This window comes from Pseudogymnoascus verrucosus, assembly GCF_001662655.1.
Source record: "Pseudogymnoascus verrucosus strain UAMH 10579 unplaced genomic scaffold scaffold_34, whole genome shotgun sequence".
Taxonomy (NCBI): Eukaryota; Fungi; Ascomycota; class Leotiomycetes; order Thelebolales; family Thelebolaceae; genus Pseudogymnoascus; species Pseudogymnoascus verrucosus.
The window spans coordinates 1-11,426 of NW_017263685.1; the positions used below are offsets into that span (position 1 = coordinate 1).

Sequence of the window (11,426 nt, forward strand, 5' to 3'; positions counted from 1 at the left end):
CCCCCCCCCACCCCCCCCCCCCCATCCCCCATCCCCCATCCCCCACCGCCCACCCCATAAATAGCCCCCCCCCCCCAAACCAAACCCCCGCCCTCCCCATCAACCAAAAGTGTAACAACCATTGAGAACACAGTCGCATCCACATCGCTGGACAGATCGATTTATGTCATCCGGATCCACGCGATGTGGATGTGAATGTGGCTGTCTCAGAGACGGGGAGGGTTGGGGATGTAGAGGTGGCGGGGGAGATGTGACGGCGGTGGCGGCGGGGGGGGGGGAGGGAGTGACGGCGGTGGGGGAGTAGTGACGGTGGCGGTGGTGACTGTAGACAAGCGGCGGTGGTAGGAAGGCAAAATGACAACAACAAACAAACAGCAGCAGGCCAAGCGGTGACAGCATTCCCGCAACAACAGCAACAGCAGCAGCAGCAGCTGACTCATGGGCACAGCGGAGACAGGTCCACGTAATGTTTCTGGACTTTCAATCTGGCTGCTGTTGTTGCTACTGGTCAATGCTGGACCTTTGGCCTTCTTGGCAGCGGCGCGTTTCTCCTGCACCCCCCCCCCTTGCCTTTCTGATCACGAGCGGCTATGAGCAGGTTTATATACACTCCACGCCACGCACCACGCACCACGCACCCAAACCCGAGAAATCATATCCCATCCCCATCCCTAAACAGTCGCGCAAGAGAAAAAAACCGCAAGGGAAACCGCAAAGAAATCTTCATGAAGATAAATTCGTATATTCAATAAAATTCCTATCATATAACCCCCCTCATCACTCATTACCCTTCATTATTACCCCCCACGCGGCCCCTTTCCCCTCTTTCCCCTTTTCCCCTTCCCCTTCCCCTCCCTCCCCCATTTTCCCTCCCTCCTCCCCCCCTCTCACTTCTCCTCATCCAACATCTCCCCAAAAGCACTCTTCCTCCTCCTCCCCTGACCCTGACCCGCACCATCAGACCCAACATCCGGACTCAACCCCCCCGTAGCGCTCATCTCCCCATTTCCTCCCTCCCCCAAACTCCCCAAACTCCCCAAACTCCCCCACCTCTCCGTCCTAGGCGTAACAGGGCCGCTGCGTCTCCTCTCTCCTGCGCCCGCTCCACCATCAAGCTCTCCCTTCCCAAGGCCAATGGAGGGGGATTCCCTCCCAAACGCCGCACCAGCGTCAGTCAGCCCCGGCGAATCACCTCTGGGTGACACCACCCCCGCGCCGTCAGCGCTCAACTCGCTGCTTCGTGATGCTGTTGATGCTACCGATGGGCTGGGATGCAACCCCCCCCCACCCCCAATCGGCACATACGCCAACCCCGCCGCCCCCACCTCCTCCCGCGCCGCGCTCAGCTCCTGCGCCTGACTCGTGCCAGGGAGCTCATACACCATATCCCCCCCGGCTTCCACCACATTCACACTAACACTCGGCACCGTCCCCGTGGTGCTCAAATGCCTCCCCCCACCACCCACACCCGCAGAATCGTCATCAAACGCCGTGCTAGGCGTCTCATCAGACGTGACGGTTCCGGTTTTGGGGTCATGTCCCCACACCCAGCTTAGGATGCGGTTTCGGTTTACTTCAGATGTGGCGGCCACGCTGTCGCGGCGGCGGAGGTAGCGACGGCGGCGATAGAGGAGGAAGGCGATGGCGAGGGCGGAGAGGACGACGAGGGTTAGGACGACGCCGAGGACGGGGGCGAGCCATTTGGGTGTCCCACCTCCGGGCGCTGGAACGGTGGTTGTGGTAGGGACGGGGGGGTTGGTGGGGTTGGTTGGGGTGCTGGTGTATGCGTAGGGATACCAGGGTGTGATTTTGCTGGTATCGTATTCAGTCTCAAAGACAGTGGCGAGGGATGCGTTATTCCATTTCGTACTCGCGGCGCCGGCGATGGCGGCAGTGACGACGGACGGGACGGTGTAGTTACTCCACACCCGAGGGTCGTAGGAGTCTATCCACTGCAGGGATGTGAGGTTGAAGAGCTGGACTATCCCGCCGGTGACGCAGGTTTGTGCTGTCCCCCCGTTGGCTGGATAGCCGCCTAGAACGATCATCTGGTCCGGGTAGGGTTTGATGCAGCGGTGACCTGCGCGGCCGTGGCCGGATCTGCCGACTGCGGCTTTTACCCAGGTGAAGCTCGGGAGGGACAGAATCCAGACTTCGTCGTTGAAGGGGGAGCGCAGATTGATCCCGTCGAAACCGCCGTAGTAGTAGATATTATGACTTGACCCATCAGGGGCCGAGGCAACAACTGTGCACCCCTGAGTCCAGGCCGTTTTTGCCGGTCCCCCGGTCGTGTCCTGCTGGAACCAGGTTTTAGACTCGATGTCGTAGACCGAGACTGTGGTGATGAAGCCGGGGCTTTTGAGTTGCTAGTGACGTTAGATTGATTTAATGTGATAATGGGATGAAATAAACTCACACTATTAGCCATCCTCTCAGCAGTAAGACTGGAAGACGCATTCGCAAACACCGGATCAACAACACCTCCAATAACGACCAACAACCCATTCTTCCCCACCGGTACCCACACCATCTCCGGGCTTGCGCGACCAGGGACAATCGACTTTATCGTCTCATTCTTCCACACCTCCTGCATCTGATTCGTCATATCAACCGAGATCAGATCCCTCGAATACGTCGTCGGATCCGTCGTCGCATTGCCAGACGGGTAATAGACCGGGCCATGGCTCTTCGAATTCATGCCTCCAAAGTAATATCCCATATTCTCCGACGGCACGCTGACGCCAGCGCCAAACCCAACATAGCGCGTGATTCCCGCCGTGATCTCGGTGTTGAGAAGGAAGGTAGGCTCGAACTTCTTGTCCTGCCCGCCATACCAGTAGCGCTGGTAGCCGAATGTCGAGCCGGCATCCGGAGTCGTTACGGCCACGGTGGCGAGGGATAGACCTCCATATGCGAGGAACTCGCCGTCGTTGGCGAGGAGGGCGCCGTCGACGTATATCGGCTTTATGTCGTCTGAGGCGCCGGTGACGGACGTGATGGATGTGAGGACCTCGGAGAAGTTGTCGGAGGTCTTGAAGGGCGTGCTGAAATTTAGTGTATAGACGAGTCCGTGGTCGAATCCTGGGGGTGGGTGGTTAGTTTGCGCCGGCTTGCATTGGTGGTTCTCACTTACCATCTTGGAGGAGTTCAGCGGGCGAGCCGTCTTTCAGCGAAGGCTGCCAGTATAATTGTCCACCGTCAATATACGCCGTATCCCGAATGACGCCCACTAAGAGTTGTCAGAGAGGTTTCTGGATTGGCTTTCAATCTATCATACCTCGAGGCAGGGTCCATATACACATCGTCGTATTGGCCTGGTTCTCAACCCATCCCGAGGACTGCGCCCAAGCGAGGGGCAGCAGCGATAGCGATACGGCCAGCGGCCACCGTGAGGCCATCATCGTGGTCATCAGAGGGCTTCAGTTTTTAAAATTACAGACAAGAAGGAAATGCGACAAAAGCTCACGATCGTGTAGCCGTGGTGGATAGGTTCACAACTTCAGATTGTGCACAGTGGCGGCACAACGCACGAGCATCGATCGTGGGTAAGATGGGATAAGATGCAGCGGGGACATCGCTCGCGCGCCACTGTTTTTTTGGGAGGTGATCAGATATAGGATGACAGGGCGCAGGGCCAATGGAGGAGTATTGGAAGGGGGATTGGGTGTTAGAGGGTGGAACAAAGGAGGGTACTGTCAGTACTGTGAAGGGGAGGGCAGGGAGTACAAAGACATGCGTTCCTTGGAGCTTTTTTGCTCTTTGGGACTTGTGCGTCGGCATGGCCGCAGTCAGACACTGCAGTAACCAGAGTCAGTCAAGAAAGACCCCACCATCTTGGATGACTTGGGGCTTGGTAGTATGTGTAAGTATGTGTAGGTAAGTGTAGTAAGTACTGTACAGCAAGTCTTGTATGTACAGGATATATTTGAGTGATGGCGGACAGAAGTAGACGATAGTGGACGGGTTGAAGAATTGACAGGATGAGGTGATTGGATGGGGGAGTGTAGCTAGCAGGCATATAGAGTGTCTAGTCGAGGACCGACTTTCCTCAGCCTCGCCGGTTTAGTAGTGGAGGGGAGGGGATGGGGGTTGGGGGTGGGTGGAGACGGACGACGTGGCGGGCAGGATGGGCGAGGAGCAAGGGTTGTGGAAGGCTAGAAAGGTCGAGTGGGAGGGTGTATGTATACCAAGCTTTTAGACCGGTGAGAACGGAGAACGCGCGAACGCGGCAGTTGGTAGACAATACGAGAGCAGGCAGGTTAGATAGCTGAAGTGACAGTAGCTCGGGTATGTTTTGTCATGCTATGGAGAGAGTGGAGAGGGAGGAATGTGACAGGATTGAAGGAGGAATGTATGTGGGTATTTTGGTAGTGAGGGGAGGTAAGGTGTGGAAATGGAAATAGATATCTCACCTTTGTGAACGAGTGGGTTAGGCTGGTTGAGTTGCCTATGGATGTAGTCTGTGAAGTGGAGGGGGTTGCTTTGGTTGCCTATAACCGAAGTCTGCAAAGTCTTTAAAGCAGTTTGTTAAGGCATCACTTTGTCAAGGCAGCCATCGAATACCCGTTGCTTCGAACCCAGCCACACGTGTAGTGGCCAGGATGAAGGTGACGATACTACTCAACCTCAATAACCGTGATCAATACATCCCAAAAGAGAAATAAGGCAGCCAAGAAGCACCGGAGAAAGAGCGAGCTAGGTGCAAGTGGATGCGGAGGAGACGGAGAAAAGGTAGGGCCTTGCTGACAGTATCTACTATTCGAGTAGAGTACCCATAGCACTTATTATGGCAGGCACAGATTAGGCATAAGTGAGTAAGCGAGGAACCGAGCAATTGCGTGCATTTGGGTGGAGGGGAAGTCACGACGGAGGGAGAGAAGAAGTCACGGCAGAGGAGAGGGGAGAAGTCACGATGGAAGAAGAGAGGGAGGGAAGAGACAGCTAGAGCTAAGAGAAAAGAGAGGGGAAGACGGCGGGTGTGTGTGGCCCCCTGGTCTGGTCCGTCGAGTCCGTTGAGTGAGTGCATTTGTGGATATTGTAGGGTACCTTACCCCTGCTGTCAAAGTCAAGTCGAGTACTAGCGAATGGTGTCCGTTATTCTTGGCACGTCAGTCAGTGACAGTCAAGGTCGTCGTCTTCGCAATCCACTCTTTCTTATTGTGCTCGCCTTGTTGACTAGATGATGAGTGTACGTATGGAGTCAATCTGTACGTAACAATCATCAGCATTATCAGCATCAGCCCTAAATCCAATCTCGTTTACTATGTATAGCTGATTAGGCCATCACTTGTTGTTTACAGTAGTTTGTTTGACTGCACGCACAATCCGCTCAAATCTGTTTATAGCCTTTTTCCATCTCACCGGTCGCCAATCTCGTTAATCGACTACTCCACTCCACTACCACCACAACAGCACGGCCTTGACACTACTAACACTACCAACACTCTGCCAATACCTGCCAATTCGATAAGAAATCCTTCGACTCCACTCCCTCCAATCCTTCACCACACACACAGCTGCCTCAGCCCTATGGCACCACGACACACCGCCCACGCCCATGTCCACGCCCCTCTCTGTTCTCACCTTTCTCCTCGGGCCAACCTCCCGTTCTCCCTCTCCCCTTCTCCTCGGTAATTCTCTTCCTCTTCCTCTTCCCTCTGCCTCCTCCTCCCATCCCTCAAGCCACACCACCACCTCCCTAAGCTCCATGCACGCCACAGTAGTCGCATCCCATCCATGCAGTGCTTACGAACGGGGAATACCACCATACAATACACAACTATAGTATAGTGCTATCTATTATAGTGCTAGAGTGCCATTCCCCTCTGATCATCCGAGTCTATCGATTCTCGATTCCCACCACAGACAGACGGAGGATTCCCCGGAGCAGACCCCCGACTCGCCGTCCCTTTCCCCCACCACCAGCCCACCACCTTCCCTTCCCGCCCCCAACGCGAATGATGAAGCCTCATCTAGCCATCCATACATCCCATCCACTCATCCACTCGCCCGTTGCTGCTTGCCGCCGTCGTCGTAGTCAGCCCTTCTCTCCCGTCTGCCAAGCGGCCCAAGAATGTTCTCTCTAGCGGAATATGCCAGGGCAGGATCCGGTGGGATTGATGGCGTCTGCCGTGGTGGTGGTGGTGGGTGGTGGTGGCTGTGGCAGTATTCCCATTCCCACGATAACGTGGTAATCCAGTGACAGTTTGACAGTTCACACGCACACACATAATACTCGTATTTGTTCAGTCAATCATCATCGCGGGATCAATCGCCGGATTTTGCCTTATTATTTTTTCTTCTGTTTTCGGGCTTCATCTCATCTCACTCTGGTCTTCAGCCCTCAGCCTTGTTACCATCCTTCGCTCGTCAGCCCCAGCCACCAACCACACACTCACACCCACACCTCCCCCACCACGTTGTCAACCCATCCCACCCCGCCCAACCACAACAAAGAAACATTTTCCCGAGAGAGAGAGAGAGAGAGACAACACCCAACACCCACCTCCACCACACTCCCACAAAACCCACCAATGCGTGTCCCTGGTCCCTGGTCCCTGAACCCATCATCGTCGTCTCTTCTCTTTCGTCCATCCACCATCCATCTCCGGATCCTACCTGACAGAAAAGCCACAGTCATACATACTGTACATAATACGGAGTTACTTCTATTATTGAACTCTCCGAGCTTACCCTCCACCACCCCTACCTCTCCCCTGGCTTCGTTTCTCCCGTCCCATCGATCCCCTCCATTATTTTTCTCCCCCTACCTTCCGTTCATGGGTATATGCAAACATCGCATCACGCTTGTTTACTTTACTATACTATACTGTACATTTTTTGCATACATGTGACCCCACTCGTGACGATGCCCGATGGATGGGTACACCGTCGATATTACAATACAGCAACGAGAGAAGAGAAAAAGAACCATGTCAACTCAACTCAACCCAGCCATGTCAACTATCACCAACCCATGGCAAAGCAACTTCATCACCTCACCAACCCCCATCCATCCACCCCCCCCGGATCCTCCCACCGTCCACGCCGCCCAAAGAAAGAATACGGGCGGGTGAGGCGGAGGCGGAGGCAGAAGAGTACTAGAAAATACCACGCCATGCACACACCCTGCAGCTATCTGCATCTGCATCTTTTGTATCCACTCAGACACACCCCGACACCTGGCACGACTACTGCTGCTGCTGCTGCTGCTGGTTGTGCACCTATTCCAGTTGGAGAGGATGGATGTAACTCTACTTGTTAAAAGGATACTTTTGTCGGCACGCACCTGCGTGGGCACTCGGCCAGGAAGGCAGGCAGGCAACCCCACTATAGCTCCCCATCCACATCCCCAGTCAAGCCCATCGTCTTAATTCCAGCCCATCACTCTTTCTCACCCTCATCCTCAGCCTCTCCAGCCACCAGATCCGCATTCCCCATATACCCCCAACTCCCACCTGCGGCATCCCTCTTCTCACTTCCTCTCCTCCTTTGTTCTCCCTCTCTCCCCACATTCTACCTTCTTTGTCTCTCTCCCATCTCTCCCTTGCTTTCATGCAGGAAGGAAAAGCCATTGACACATTGCCGACACCTTCGTTGACTTTCTTGCTTGCTTTCCACACTCGCTGAGGAATTGGGTTTCCTACCCACGTTGAACACCACACACGGCTTTGGTGGTTACTCAATCACTATCTGAACCACCCATTGAGATACAAAAATCCCATCTCAACAACCTACCCACCACCACAGGCCCAAAATGCGTTCCCTCCTCCTCCTCCTCTCCCTCCCCCTCCTCTCCTCCGCGGCAGCCACCCTCCCCACCACCGCCCCGCAGGCACGCGCCATCGAAGTAGGCGTCGACGTCTCTCTGAACGGGCAACAAGCCCAGCGCTGCCCCGACCACTGCAGCGCCACGACGACGACAGAGACAACTACGTGTTATGAGACGGTCACCGAGACTGCGCCGGGGGGAACGATTACCTTGCCGGGTGTTACTGTGACCGAGACGGGTGCGGGGGTTACTGTGACCGAGACGGGGCCGGGGGCGACGGTGACGGAGACGCAGCCGGGGGGGACGATTACGTTGCCGCCTGTGACGGAGACGACGACTTGCTTTGAGACTGTTACGGAGACGGGGCCGGGGGGGACGATTACGCTGCCGCCTGTTACGGAGACGGCGCCGGGTGTAACTGTTACGGAGACTGGGGCGGGCGTTACTGTCACGGAGACCGAAGCGGGAACTACTGAGACTGTTACCGAGACGGCGGCGGGAGGCACTGTTACGCTGCCGCCTGTGACGGAGACGGCGCCGGGTGTTACTGTTACGGAGACTGGGGCGGGCGTTACTGTCACGGAGACTGGGGCGGGAGGCACGGTCACTGAGACGGAGACTACTACGTGCTTTGAGACTGTCACGGAGACGGGAGCCGGAGGAACGGTGACTACGACCAAGTATGACCATGGGAAGACGGAGACTGTGACGAAGACGAAGACCAAGACGGAGACGGAGTATAAGTATAAGACTAAGACGCAGACTGTTGTGTGAGTATTCTGAGTTGATGTGGGTGTGGATGAGAAGCTAATTGGGTTCCAGTGTGCCTACCACGGTTGTGAATGAGGAGACGTGAGTTTATCATTTTTTGGCTTCAATTGGGGTTCTCTTTGTTTGTGGCGACTCGAGATGGGTGCATTGAGCTCCTCCGTTGTCTCTAGACAAGGAGGCGCCGAGTATTAAGAGTTTTTGTTATCAAAATGCATAGGACGTTGCTGACTTGCTTTCCAGCGCTACGATCACGGCTACATACATCGAGGTAAGTCCACAAAACCACCATTATCAAAACAAAAGCTAACAAATCAGACCGATATCATCACATCCGTCGAGACCGACATTCTCACGGACATTGTCACCCAGACCGACTCCTACGCCGTCACGACCACCGATACTTACGAGGTCACCCAGACGTCCGTCACGACTTACACCCAAGTTATCACCCTGCCGCCGGTGACATACACCACCACCGCCGAAGGTGTCATCACCACCATCACCGAGCCAGGCGTGGTGACTACCATCATCACCACCGCCTACGTGACTGAGGTCAACACCGTCCGTGAGACCGCCACCAACACCGTCCACGACACCGTCCGCGAGACCGATGTGGTAACCAGCACCGTCTCCGCCGTCATCACCACCACCCTTCCAGGCGTGGTAACAACCATCTCTGGCACCCCAATTACACTCCCCGGCGTCGTCACCACCATCACCGTCCACGAAACCGACGTGGTAACCCGCACCATCTCTGCCCCGGTAATCACCACCACCCTCCCCGGCGTGGTAACCACCATCCGCGGAACCCCAGTTACTCTCCCCGGCGTCGTGACCACCATAACCGCCTCCGTCTCCTTCGTCGGCACCCGCATCTCCACCTGCGCCGTTCCCGCGCCTACAATCCGCAACGTGAAGCCCCAACCCGATAACTACACCTGGGGCTGTCCACCCGGCCAAATCTGCGCCCCCCGCCACCCCTTCGGCTGCGACGTCTTCGCCGACCCTCCCTCGCGCAGCTACGTCTGCGATCCGCTCGACTGCTTTGATGCCCCTAAGCCTACGCTGGTGGAGTGGAAGCACGGACAAACAGGGTACTACCCCCTTACCCCCGGGTATTTCGCGCTTTCACCCCTGGCATTCGGATTAAGCTACGACATCTTCTCCGAAGACATCGTCGTGGAAGTCGTCAACGGAGTCCCCGTCGCTACCATCACCACCGGTAACTGGGCCAGCCAAGCTACCATCACAGCAGCTTACACCGCCCCTGCCCTGCGCCGACGCGCCCCCGAAACCGCACCAGCGATCTGCTACCCCCAGTGCAACAACATCGTCACAACCGGGCAATCCATCGGCAAGACACCTGCTCTCTGCGCGCCTGGTTCCGCATTCTTGAACTACGTGTCGGCATGTAAACAGTGCGTTGCCAACAACGGTGATGCCACCCAGAAGAGTCTGCAGGATTACGTTATCCCGCAATACCAGCAATGGATCGATTTCTGCGACGCCCACGGCTCCGAGAGCGTCGTTACCCCTGGTGGTGGACAGGGCCAAAACGGCGGTGGTGAGGTTACTACCCAGACCCCTGGGGAGACGCAGGGAGGTGATGGAATTCCCGTCACGCCTACTGGGTGGAGGAATTCGACTATGACGACGAGGAGTAGTAGGGTGCCGACTTCGACTATTGCGGAGCCTGGGACTACTGAGACCGGGGTGTCGAGTTCGTCGAGTGAGGTCCAGACGGATGTGCCTACTGGGACTACGAGCAGTGGTGGTGGTGGAGGAGGTGCGGCCGGACCTACTGGTGGAAATGGGGGAGGCTCGACGCCGCCTGGTCCGACTATTTCGGCGATTCCTAATGAGGCGCACAGAGTTGGTGGAAGCGTGGGCGGTATGGGAGGTGTGTTGGGGTTGGTGATGTTCGTGGTTGGGTTTGTGATGTTTGGATAAACACCATGCCACGATGAAGAGGAGATACTATGCGGAAGACGGGCAAGAAGAGGAATTGGGGAGGAAGAGGAAGAGCACAGTGACGATGGATTGGAGAGATGATTGATTGATACCCACGCTCCTTTACGACGCGATGTGATGCGATGCATGCTCGAATTTGCGATTTTTGGAAGATGTTTATATACCCACCACGCTCCTTTTTTGGATGATGACGACGACGAGGGCGTTTTTGGCGTTTTGAGATTTTGGATTTGAAGACGAGAAAAAGCAGAGGTTGGATTTAATGGGCGAGGATGATGGGGATGAGGGGAGTGAAGGATAGGGGCATGGGGGGAGAGAAGGAGAAAGGGGGAATGGGGGAGAGGGGGAAGAGATAGGGGTTGAAGGATGAAGGAGAGGAGATGAAAGGAGTAGATTTGAGAGTATATAAAGAAGCGATATAATTTCTAAGTGAATGAATGAAATAATTATAGGGAACCCCACTGCCCCCCTTCTTTCCCCTCCTCATATTTTCCCCTCCTCCTCTTTCCCCTCCTCTTTCCCCTCCTCTTTCCCCTCCTCTTTCCCCTCCTCTTTCCCCTCCTCTTTCCCCTCCTCTTTCCCCTCCTCTTTCCCCTCCTCTTTCCCCTCCTCTTTCCCCACCTCTTTCCCCTCCCCATCGTTTCCCTTCCCTCCCTCCCTCGCGCCCACCCCATCCCCTCCCGCCTTCTCAAAACATATAATAAAACACCCTGATCCCCACACACACACAATCATGCCACACATCCCATCGCAGATTCCCATGCAATCATCCAGCAACCAGGAGGAGGCTTAGTGGGTGAGAGCATGTCTCGAGATGAGATGAGTTGAGTTGAGGGCAACAGTTGTCGCACGTCAACACCAACAACAAAGTGGCCATCGAGCGATTGGAGGGGGTTCGCGATGGGAGGTGGGG

General features: G+C 55.6%; 3 protein-coding genes across 3 annotated transcripts; 1 reads left to right on the plus strand and 2 right to left on the minus strand.

Annotated features, from left to right (window-relative positions):
- Positions 1-887: 887 nt before the first annotated feature.
- VE01_07425 (uncharacterized protein) lies at positions 888-3,912 on the minus strand (the record flags this gene model as incomplete). The annotated part of the gene is made up of 4 exons (XM_018276860.2): positions 3,278-3,912; positions 3,134-3,229; positions 2,417-3,081; positions 888-2,366 (listed from the first exon to the last, which is right to left on the minus strand). Exons 1-4 carry the CDS (start codon positions 3,408-3,410, stop codon positions 888-890), a joined length of 2,373 nt encoding a protein of 790 aa, XP_018128747.2. The 5' UTR covers positions 3,411-3,912.
- Positions 3,913-5,145: 1,233 nt separating this feature from the next.
- VE01_10800 (uncharacterized protein) lies at positions 5,146-5,875 on the minus strand. The gene has a single exon (XM_059464251.1). It carries the CDS (start codon positions 5,707-5,709, stop codon positions 5,398-5,400), a length of 312 nt encoding a protein of 103 aa, XP_059320234.1. The 5' UTR covers positions 5,710-5,875; the 3' UTR covers positions 5,146-5,397.
- A 913-nt stretch (positions 5,876-6,788) lies between these two features.
- On the plus strand, positions 6,789-10,802 carry VE01_07426 (uncharacterized protein). The gene is made up of 4 exons (XM_018276861.2): positions 6,789-8,541; positions 8,594-8,623; positions 8,783-8,810; positions 8,858-10,802. Exons 1-4 carry the CDS (start codon positions 7,757-7,759, stop codon positions 10,490-10,492), a joined length of 2,478 nt encoding a protein of 825 aa, XP_018128745.1. The 5' UTR covers positions 6,789-7,756; the 3' UTR covers positions 10,493-10,802.
- The last annotated feature ends 624 nt before the right edge of the window (positions 10,803-11,426 follow it).

Bases quoted from the DNA above. Each gene is read 5' to 3' on its own strand.
- VE01_07426 (XM_018276861.2), top strand. From the start codon at position 7,757: ATGCGTTCCCTCCTCCTCCTCCTCTCCCTCCCCCTCCTCTCCTCCGCG. The intron at 8,542-8,593 runs GTGAGTATTCTG...ATTGGGTTCCAG, and splicing joins ACTAAGACGCAGACTGTTGT to TGTGCCTACCACGGTTGTGA. The intron at 8,811-8,857 runs GTAAGTCCACAA...CTAACAAATCAG, and splicing joins TCACGGCTACATACATCGAG to ACCGATATCATCACATCCGT.
- VE01_10800 (XM_059464251.1), bottom strand. From the start codon at position 5,709: ATGGAGCTTAGGGAGGTGGTGGTGTGGCTTGAGGGATGGGAGGAGGAG.